The sequence below is a fragment of the Trachypithecus francoisi genome, unplaced genomic scaffold (genome assembly GCF_009764315.1).
Source record: "Trachypithecus francoisi isolate TF-2019V2 unplaced genomic scaffold, Tfra_2.0 Contig01705, whole genome shotgun sequence".
Taxonomy (NCBI): Eukaryota; Metazoa; Chordata; class Mammalia; order Primates; family Cercopithecidae; genus Trachypithecus; species Trachypithecus francoisi.
The window spans coordinates 937,468-948,159 of record NW_022681450.1 but is presented as its reverse complement, the minus strand read 5'-3'; the positions used below and the strand labels follow the sequence as shown (position 1 = coordinate 948,159).

The window sequence follows — 10,692 nt, the reverse complement described above, 5'->3', positions numbered from 1 at the left end:
CTGTGCATGGCCTTGGTCCCTGGGGCAGTGTGAGGACAGCCGAGCGCTCGGCTGGCTGGGCAGGGCTCCTGTGAATCCCACCCTTTCCTGTGTAGGGTCCACTCCAGCCTGACTCCCAACCCCCTATTTCTGCCTCCCAGGGAAGAAGACTGGGGTTGAGATATGGTGAAGATGATATTTTCCCTGTGTGACCCAGGAGAGAATGGACATGGAGTTTCAAGTGAGTTTCTGCTAAGTTCCCATGAGCAGAAAAAGAGCCAATGAGAGGAAGGGTCCTCTTTATTCAGATCCTTTCCAGGTAACTCTGGGTGTGCCACAGGCCCATTCACTTTCCCTGCAAGCCCCCGCTTCCTGTGGTGATGGGAGGCCTTTTTCCCAGCCCATCCAGAGCCCAGGGCAGCCTGTCAGGGTCCCCAGATATTTAGGAGAGACCCCTTTCCTCCCTGTCCCCAGGCCAGTGTCTTCTCGGGACTCAGAGCTGGTTCTCTGGCTCAGGCTTCATGTCCTTCCCTGTCCCCAGGGCTGGAGTCTTTGGGTACCTCCGTCAACCCACAGGAGCAGCTCCTGGGAGAACCTAAGAGACCACATCTGCTTTGTGGTCAATCCGGCAGTAAATGTTTGCGTCAGAGTGTAGCAATTCCTGTAAAAACAGAGAAGAGGCCTCGACCCCTGTGGCCTTCTAAAACAGGGTCTGGCATCTCCCAGACTCTGGGCCCACCCAGGGCTGCTCTGGTGCTGAACCTGGCTGTGCTCAGGGGATTCCTGCTCCCAGGCCCCTCCCTCCTCTGCTCACCACCCACTGTTCTCATTTTTACTGCATTTTCCTGAATCTCAGAGCTCAGCCAGGTGCTGTTGAGGGTAGATCCTGGGTCCCCTGGGGCCTGCGGGACCAGAACATCCATGGCTCACACTCACCTCATACATGGGAGTGGCTGTCCTGGGGCCAGGTAGGGGGGCCTGGGCAGGGGAGAGAGGGGATGTCAGGGGACAGCGAGGGAGAGTCATGGAAACCCAGCCTGGAAAGTTCCTTCTCTGATCTGCCAGGACTTACTTCCCTGCATCTACTTCCAGGCATTTTCCCTCAGGAGTGATCAGCTCTGCCCCTGAGCTCAGCCTCCGAATGTGGACACAGCACCCCGACCCCTGTCCTGGCTGGACCCACCCCACACCCTTGTGAATGTGGGTCTCTGACTGATGCTCCCAGTGTCCACTCTGCACCTGCTGGACTCCAGGGGTCTCCTCAGGCGATGGAGGATCCCAGGGTGGGGTCAGCACAGGGTGTGGGTGGTCCTGGCCCTGTAGGGAGGCCGGGACCTTGGCCGGAGAGGCTCACTTTGACCTGACTGTTTGGGGGAAGGTGGGGCTGTGCTGTGCTGTGGGGTTGATGGTTCCCCTGCCCTGAGCCTGCACTACTGGGACCCCAGTAGAAAGGGACTGGGGAGGGAACAGGCTTACCGAGAAGGTGGATCTGTGAGAGGGACCGTGGCCTGGGGGCAGAGACAGGAGTGAGCAGCAGAGTGGGAGGAGAGCCTGGACCCCTCCTGCAGGAGGGTGTGAGGGTCCTCAGCTCCCAGAGAATCAGGGAGAGGGAACCTCTTCCCAGGGGAGACCTGAGCAGCTGAGGTTGAGGAGGTGACGCATGACCCAGAGCCCACAGATCAGTCTGATTAAGCCAGTCGGGGTCCCATGTGTCATGTTTCCTGATATCCTCCTTGCAGCCCCAAGGAAAGGGTCAGAGGCCCCCAGAGGATGACTGGCAGGATTGGACACTGTAGGGCAGACCTAGGGGCTTCCACACCTGGGCTGAAGGGACACTCACCGGGGGTGGAGGCTGGGGGCCTCTGCTCCCTGAGGTCACGCTGGATGCTGGCCCTGGGAAAGGTCAAGGGTTATTGATGAGGGTGCAGGGAGAAATCACACGTTTAGGGGCAGAATAAAGGCCAAGGAAGGGATTCCATTTTCAAGGACTGGAGTGAAGGCTTCCTGTCTCCATCAGTTTCGTGGTAGGAGCGGCTGAGGAGGGGAGCTGAGGAAAGGCCTTAAGCAGCCACATCTGTCCTGGCCAGAGAGGAAGGACCCCCAGGCAGACGCTGGGTGAGGAGAACATTGACCCAGGGACCCAGGAAAGGGGCTGAGGACCCAGGGAGGGAATCAGACCACCTGGGGGGTTTGCCTGAGAGGAAGGGTCAAGGCCCCAGAAGGAAAGCAGGGCCACCTGTGTGTGCAGGACACTGGGGGATCTGGGGGCACGAGGAGGCAAGGAGCATGCATTAGATTCTCCCAGAACTCAGTGTCTCTGCCATGGCCAGACCCTCCTTTCAGGCCTGGAGATGCTGAAATGGGGGCAATGGGTTTTTCCTCTCTCTCTCCACCCCTTGGCAAGAGACATAAAGGACAGCAGGTCCTTAGGTCCAGGTTCTCCCGTCTCATACCTCAGGGACAGCAGTTACAGCATCAATCATGGCGGGATGCTGACCCCACCCAGCCTGTCCAGGCTTTGCCACTCCCCACTGCGTGACCGTTTCCAGGACCCCCACCTTGGATCTCAAGCCTGCAAACCCCCCCCCCATGGGTGGGTAAATTCAATGAACAGCAGGAGGTACCAGATTCTGAGCACTCCCGTCCTATCTCCCTCCCTTCCTTCCTCCAGGCAGCTGTGACTTTGCTGTGTTAGGGAACTAGGACCACACTCAGGGGTGCAAATTTAGTTGTGCCACATTCATAAAGGAGGAGGCAGCCTAGGATCAGCAGCTGGCAAGGGAGGAGCCATGGAATGAGAAGGAAGGATCCCTCGGGAGGACGAGGAGAGCCTGGCCCTAAATACAGGGCGGGGTCTCCCTCCTCCCGGACTGGGATCAGCCTAGGGGGTGGGAGGAGGCTGCAGAAAAGCTGTGGTACCTTCCAGTCCTGGTGAGGAGCAGGAAACACACCAGGGCGGCCACCAGAGCCACCCCGACCAGGACCCCAGTCACGATGTCAGCGACAGCCCCCACAGGAAGGCCTGGGACGTTGTTTTCTGCAGAAAGGGGAAGGCAAAGGGGACGAGGCCCAAGTCTGTTCCAAGGGAAACCATAAGCAGCCTTGCAGGGCAGGGGCACTGTCAGGTAGGAAGGAAATGCTCCAGAGCCTGAGTGTGGTCTCTTGTGCTGTCCTCATAGCTGACTCCCTCGCTCTCCACGGTTGCACCATTTTCTGTGTCTCAGGCTTGAAACACTGGGATGCACCGACTCCTACATTCTCCCACAGGTACCTGCACCTCGCCCTGCTCCTGTGCCTTTAAATCCCTTCTTCCTCTCACTTCATGCCTCTTCCCTGTTTTTTTTTTTTGGACGGAGTCTTTCTCTGTCGCCCAGGCTGGAGTGCAGTGACGCAATCTTGGCTCACTGCGACCTTCATCTCCCAAGTTCAAGTGATTCTCCTGCCTCACCCTCCCAAGTAGCTGGGATTACAGGTGTGTGCCACCATGCCAGGCTAATTTTTGTATTTTTAGTAGAGATTTTGCCGTGTTGTCCAGGCTGGTCTCAAACTCCTGATCTCAGGTGATCTGCCCGCCTCGGCCTCCCAAAGTGCTGGGATTACAGGCGCGAGCCACCATGCCCAGTCTTCTCTCTGTTTCTTCTTTTCCATTCCATGATTGTCATAGACAGCGAGCCCTTGCCATCAACTCAATGCTGATGAGCGGGGATGATGCTCTTTGACTGTTTTCAGGGGACTTCCATGTGCCAGGCCCAGTGGGAACCAAGCTACCTACAGCTCATCTCATCCTCCCATCACCTTGAGGGAGGGGGCGTCAGCTCCAGCTGCAGAGTTAGCATCTGAGACTTACAGTGCCTCAGTAAGTCAAGGAAGGTCACAGAACTTGTACATGATACAACCAAATTTTTACTGCATTGTTCCTGATTTTATCGCTAATAACAATATCAAAAAATAAGAACACTAGTTGACAGCATCAAGGGAACTCTCACCCTGTGTGTAACTCTGCTTTAATCTCTCTAATCTCTTAATAAAGATCCTCACAACCACCCTGAGATCCACGTGTTACAGTGAGTTTGATCTCTAGCATATATGTAGTTAGACAGATGATAGGTGATAGATAGATAGATAGATAGATAGATAGATAGATAAATGTTGTTATTCTTTCTTAGCCTGTCCATCTCTCTGCTCACATCACCCTCTGTTCTGAACATTGTCTATGCTCTCCATTTCAGCCTGTAGCATATTAGTCAGAATTGTTTTTTCATTTGTTTATTTGTTTTTGAGACAGAATCTCGCTCTGTTGCCCAGGCTGGAGTGCAGTGGTGCGATCTCGGCTCACTGCAACCTCTGTCTCCCGGGTTCAAGCAATTCTCCTGCCTCAGCCTCCCAAGTGTCTAGGATTACAGGCTCCCACCACCATGCCTAATTTTTAGTAGAGACGGGGTTTCACCATGTTGGCCGGGCTGGTCTCGAACTCCTGACCTCAGGAGTTGGCCCACCTCGGCCACCCAAAGTGCTGGGATTACAGGTGTGAGCCACCGCTCCTGGCCCTAGAGTTGTTTTAAATTCCTGGTCTGATAATTTCAACATCCCTGCCACTTCTGCTTCTGGCTCTGATGCTTGTTCTGTCTTTCCAACTGAATTATTATTTTTTCTTTTTGCTCTAATTTGTCTTGTAGTTTTTGTTGAAAGCCAGGACATGATATACTGGGCAACAGGAAATTGGGTGAGCAGATGTTCAGTGATGCGGTGGTGAGTGTGGGGAGGGAGGGGTTCTGTGGTCCTGGATGGAGTCTGTGCCCTGGGCTGTGAATGTCACAAGTGTCTCAGTGCCTCTCAGTTTTTTCTTCCCCTTAGGTGGGAGATGATGGCTTGAGGGGGCCAGAGTTGGATATTTCCCCTCCTCTCGGTCAGTTAGGCTCCCATAAACCCCCAGCAGGTTAGACTCTGGTAAAATAACAATTTATTCCTGCCAGCTAATAACTATCTGGACTTGCTAAGAAGAACAGATGCCCTGGCATATTTTTAAATATTTACTTTTTTCTACTCCCCAGAAACGATGGGGGGATTATTATGGGATATTCACAGTGAGAACCGGGTAGAGCTGCAGGACGGAAGGCAAAAGTGTGGGGCTCCCCGCAAGCCCGATCTCTCCCCTGAAAACCTTCCCACAGCCCTGCAGCCCCAGAGTCACATGAGACTGCTCCCAGGGGCAGATTTAGGAGAAAGGGGCTAGAGGAATGGGACATGGGTCTTAGCCCCTAGAGGGACAGAAAACAGGTGTGGCAGCCAGAACCTCCTAGGATCTTGTATCGAGGTCTCTGTTTCTGAGGAGGTTATAGATCATTCCTTCATTCAATCCCTCCCTCCTTCATAAGAGAACTACAGAGTGTGTGTCTCATGTTGGGCCCAGAACCTCCCAGGATGTTGTATCCAGGTCTGTGTCTCTGAAGAGGTTACAGATCATTCCTTCATTCAGTCCCTCCCTCCTTCATAAGAGAACTACAGAGTATGTATCTCACCCTGGGCCCTGGCTGGTGCAGGGTGTGAAAGGGGGAGAAAGCAAAGTCCTCCCCTTTATCCTTCCATCGGAATGATACCAACACATCAGTAAACACAAGATTTCATGTCCAGAGATGGGGGTGTGGACCTGAGCAAGGAGGCCTGAACTTCCCCAGCACTGACTGATTGTTGAGGCGGGTGATTTAGTTAAGAAAAAACTGAGTAATTCTGTATTTACTCGTAACTCTCCAGACCAGAATCTCCCCCTTTGAGCTGTAGACACCTAAGAAGAAAACATCTGAACCGGTGGCTGCTCTGAGGTCCACGGACACCTAATAAGGCACCAGGGAGGAAGGAGAGGACGTGGCAGTAGCTGCAGACAGTCCTCCCGTGACTCTGCCAGCTGCGATCTGCCCACCCTGGCCGGTGTCTGTATCTCTCTGTGCCTCACTTTCTCCTCCATACAATATGTAAATGGGAAATGGTCTGTGGCTTGCCACATTGTCTATGGATGAACTGTAAATTATTCACAGGATCTGACATGAAGCTGGCACAGAGGAGGTGTTCACATCAAGAGCCTCTGTTATTATTTGCCTCCATGGGAGAGCACCCCGGGCATGATCCCTGGTGGACAAGAAGCTGCCAGGAACATTTTCTCACCTCTGTTCCTACTCCTGGGCCACTGACTGCCCGAGGGCATCTCTTAAGCTCCCCATTCAGAGGGCCGATGCCCTAGTAATCCTGTCCACCTGTCCTCTCCAGACTGAGTCCCAGGTAAAGTGGTAGGCTCTGTCCTTGTCCAGATGAGACTCTGGGAGTTGAGCTGGCACTGGTGAGCTCAGCTGGTAAATCCTTGCTCCCAGTCAACCCTGCCCAGGAGACCACACCCAAGCCCTGGCACAGGCTTCCCGGGGTCACCTGGAGTCAGGAGCCTTGGGGCTGAGCTTCTCTGTGAGGATCCCAGGACCCCCTCAGGCCAGGCCCTGACCTAGTTCTCCAGAGTCTTTCTCAGGGTCAGGTTCATGGGGAGGGCACGGGGTGCTTGGCTGAGACTGACCTCCTCCTGCTGAGGCCCCCCCGCCCTGACCCCATTCAGCAAGTGTCTGCAGGGTCTGGATGCAGGAAAGGAATTCTGATCTGTTGAAGTTTACCCCCTGTGTGTGTGTCCTGCACTAAATGCTCAAATCTCAACACGGGACAAAATGCAGAGGGGAATGCAGGCACAGCCCAGGCCTGACAATCTCATGTGTGTGAAGCGGAACTGACCCCCAACACCCAGAGGTATGGGGGAATCACTCACGGTGTACGTGGAGCTGGCCAGTTGCTTGGTCAGAGTCATAACTGGCATTTATGGTTCGTAGGGTGTAGGATCCTGCGTCCTCCAGGGTGACGTTTTGGAACAGCAGGGATCCATTGGGGTATATTGTCTCTCGACCGCTGTATGCAGTCCCCGGGATATGTACTTGAACGTCTATCAAATAACCAGCAATGAGAGGGCTCCCTTCTGCCGTTTTCCCCTTGTGCCAATAATAGGCTTGAATAGTCTCTGAAATATTGCGGGCCAGTAGAAGAACATCCTTTCCCTCTGCAGCACTGGACGGCAGGGCTTCAATAGTGAACTGGACAGTGGTGGGCAGGTCCCAGAAGGTTAAAAGTGAGGCTAGGAGGTGAAGAGAGCGTCAGTCAATACCGGGACCTAGGTAGTGGGATGGAAAAATAAGGCCCTGGGTCCTCAGCGGGTCTCCTCCTCCCTCAGCCTTGGAGTGTGTGTGTGTGTGCGTGTGTGTGTGTCCCCGCCTGGGTCAGCAGCAACGACCCCCATTCCTTCAACACCTCTGACCTTGGCATTTTCTGGTGTGGAATCCTCTTCCCCAGGGGTCTGCATGGCTCCCTCCACACTGCTCTCAGATACTGCTCACATCAGGGTGTTTTGGGAGACTCCTCCCCTGACACCTCCTCTAGAGACCCTGGGTCTTCCCTTTCTGAACTTTCCCTGCTCTGCTCCCTCCGGAGCTCTTGTCAACACCTGACCTCACATTCTTGATCCCTTTGGGTGTCTGTCTTCCTCCCCATGAGAGCGTGAGCTCCGTGAGGACAGGGACTTGTGTGATCTTGGTTGCACCCCAGTGCCTGGGACAGGCTGCAGACTCCCGTGGATGAATTCATAGCATTCCCAGGGCCTCCAAGTCCTGAGGTTTATTTCCCAGTGTCTGAAGTTGTTGGCTAAGAACAGTGTTTTATGCCCTGGTTATGTTTATTTGAAGTGTCATCTGATAATAGTTATTATTCTCATTTTTCAAAATGTAGTGGCCAGTGATGATTAACTAAAACAAGAACACTTGAGATTTTCCTGCCTTTTACCAATTTCAGTTCACTGAGATTTTCCTGTGGTGACCCCTGCCCCTCTATGATGTTCTCTCTCTTATCCAGCCTCCAACAGAAGCCCTCAGTCCCCTCTCAGAGCCCCAGGAGACCCCAGCCAGAAGCCCTCTGTCCCCTCCTACCCAAGAGACTCCAGTCAGTCTCTGTGCTCCCTCCTCCCACCCACTCCCAGAGAGTCCTCCCTCACCTGTGATCAGGAGCCCCTGCCAGGGCCTGTGCCCGCCATGGGGAGCGACTGAGGGGGGGCCCATGGTCTCTGCTGCCTGCTTGTCCTCCGTGGAGGGGAGTTTGGGCTCCAGGAATGCTCTTGTCAGAGCTGCTGTGACTGTTAGGTCCCCTGACCTTCCTCCTTTTGTGCTGAGCCTCCTCCAGGGCAGAAGCACTTCCCAGGGCCAGGGCAGAGGCGGGACTCGGCCCAGGTCACCCCTCTGCCCCCTCCCCTCTCATTTCTGCCTTTTTTGTCCCTCCTTCCCCTTTCTCTTCTGTGTACATTATAGTTTCCTAACCACACTTTGAGAAGCAGGGTTGATGGAGTCTGCTGTCCCCAGAGAGGGTGACCTGTCACCCCTGCACTGACCCTTTGGGAATGTCACCACAAACAGAGGTACTCTGGGGTCTCCCAAACTCGGGGAACTGTTTCCCTTTGTGACACAGAAACCCAGCTGGGCCCTCAGGTCTCCTCATGCTCCCCAGTTCTCAGGGAATGTGGGATGATACCCAGCAAGAAAATGACAGAGGTGGCTCTGTGGGATAGAAAGTGGGGGGCAACTGCGGGGGACCAGTCCTCTCTCTCCAGTGTCACCAGCCTTGCCTCTGACCCAGGGACACAGATCCAGGCCTGGGAATCTTAGGAGGATCCCCAGCTCCTGGATGTGGAGGGAGGTGTCCTGCATGTCCTGGGAAGAGTGGACTGTGGTGGAGGGAGGTGGGTGGCTCTGGGTTCTGCTGTCCTTGAGGAGGGATTCAGGGAGATCCTCCTTCTCCGTGTTTGTTGGCTGCGCTGTGGCTCAGGGCCTGTCCATGTTCTCCCTGACCATCCCAGGTGGCCTCTGTCCTGTGAAGCTGACTGTCCTGTTGTCACTGTGCCTTCCCCAGGCATGGTGCCAGGAGAAAGTGGAGAACTGAGCAGGGAATCCTGGCAGAGCAGGATCCTCAGAGCCTCCAGGAAGGAGCAGGAGAGACAGAGCAGACACATGGGAGGCACTAGAAGGGCCTGCTGGAGCAAAGGATGGAAACCAGGCTTCACCTCCACCTCCTTAACAAAGCCAGGTTCCTGTCCAGGGGAACCCATTTCCTGTGTGTTGTCTGTGTGCAATGTTGCCCCTGGAGGGCAAGAAGAGACCTGTGGTAAAAGTCAGAGACTTCCCCAGGAATGCTGACCAGGGTTCATGTGGTATGAGTGGCCCTGGCCCCTGGGCAGAGGTGGGCTCTGAACTCCAGACTGCAGGGTCAGGTTACCCTTGGTCCCGTCCACTGCGGGTCCCCAGGATGCCCAACTCCACGCAGTGCAGGATGAGCTCAGGGAGAGGACGAGAGTTGTCCAGAACACTCCTGGTCCTGATTTGGGAGAACTGTCCTGCAGGCAGATGGGTTGCCTCAGAAACAGCCATCCGTCCACAAGGTTTCAAAAGAAGGGCCCAGGGAGGAGTCTCTGGGAGCGTTAGAGAGAGGGCACTGGCCTGGGAGGTGGTCCCCAGAGTGCCCTGTGTTCCTCCATCCCAACACTGGGGGTTCCGCCTCCAGGTCGCCTGTGTCCTTGTCTGTTGTCTGCCCCAGGCCTCCCCACAGGGCCCAGGAGCTGGGGCAGCTCCCACCTGGAGACTCCACAAAGGGATACCTGGTTCCTCTATTAGAGCAGGGGAGGCCTCATGACCCTCAGTCCCTCTGAGACGGAAACAAAGGCAGATCCTGGGTTATCCTGTCCCCTCCTGCAGGAGAAGTTCCCCTGGATCCCTGGTGAAATGTCTGCAGGGACCGTAGGCAGATGTCCCAAATACTGGGGACCTTGAGGGTGGGGAGTCACTCCCCGACTTCCTTGTGGTCATTCTGCCCTGGTGGAAGATCCACCTGGGATCGAATATCCAGAGTTTGTGCCAGTTTCAGTGTGTTTGTGAGGAGGACATATGTTAGAGGCTGGAGGGGATGTCAGTGAATGATGTCAGGGAATTAATTGGGTTTGACCCCTCACTGTTAGAAAGACCCTGAATTCCCTCCCAATGCTACTAGGGTAAAAGCCCTGTTCTTGTGCCATGTCTCTACGTTAATGCAAATAGAGTTTATTAAGGCATTTCTGGCCAACTAAGGTGGATTTCGTCCTGTAGACACAATATAGACCATAATACATGTACATATGCAAAAACAGACCTAAACACACATCCACAAACGCACATAAAAATCTTACAGCTTTCATTTTAGAATTTTAGTCACGAGATAGTAATACAAACTTACTAGTTGATTAAAGCCAACTAGATCCAATTGTATTTCTGACAAATTGGAATCGTTAACATGGCTAAATTTTATTTGCCCCTATAGGTAATATAATGAAGGCTGTGGGGGAATATTTTGGGCAAAGCAGTTTCTAATGGCAGTGTAACTTATAAACAAGCAAATGAAATCTCTACCCTTTCAGCATCTTTTTTTGCTGTTTCACATGAGTTTAGGATTAAATTTTCAATTGCTTACACTTTAGCTAGAACTGGCTGAATTGTATAAGAAAAAAAATCTCCAACTAGCCTTAAACTAGTTTTTTTATTGTTGTTGGGGGTGGTGATGGTGTGGTTTGCTTGATTAGCAAATGTGGATGAGGAAATATTTTAGCTTTTTTTCCTGGCT

At 53.6% G+C, this 10,692-nt stretch overlaps 1 protein-coding gene across 3 annotated transcripts; it reads right to left on the bottom strand.

Annotated features, from left to right (window-relative positions):
• Nucleotides 1–261: 261 nt before the first annotated feature.
• Nucleotides 262–8,210, bottom strand: CEACAM4 (CEA cell adhesion molecule 4). 3 transcript variants are annotated; one of them, XM_033198490.1, is made up of 7 exons: nucleotides 8,048–8,210; nucleotides 6,779–7,138; nucleotides 2,899–3,016; nucleotides 1,820–1,872; nucleotides 1,456–1,487; nucleotides 916–957; nucleotides 262–640 (listed from the first exon to the last, which is right to left on the bottom strand). In XM_033198490.1, the coding sequence occupies exons 1-7, from the start codon at nucleotides 8,109–8,111 to the stop codon at nucleotides 575–577; spliced, it is 735 nt and encodes a 244-aa protein (XP_033054381.1). In that variant the 5' UTR covers nucleotides 8,112–8,210; the 3' UTR covers nucleotides 262–574. The 3 variants fall into 3 exon arrangements, with proteins under 3 accessions (XP_033054381.1, XP_033054388.1, XP_033054370.1); XM_033198497.1 differs by lacking the exon at nucleotides 2,899–3,016; XM_033198479.1 differs by lacking the exon at nucleotides 262–640 and having other exon boundaries at nucleotides 685–957.
• Nucleotides 8,211–10,692: the final 2,482 nt, after the last annotated feature.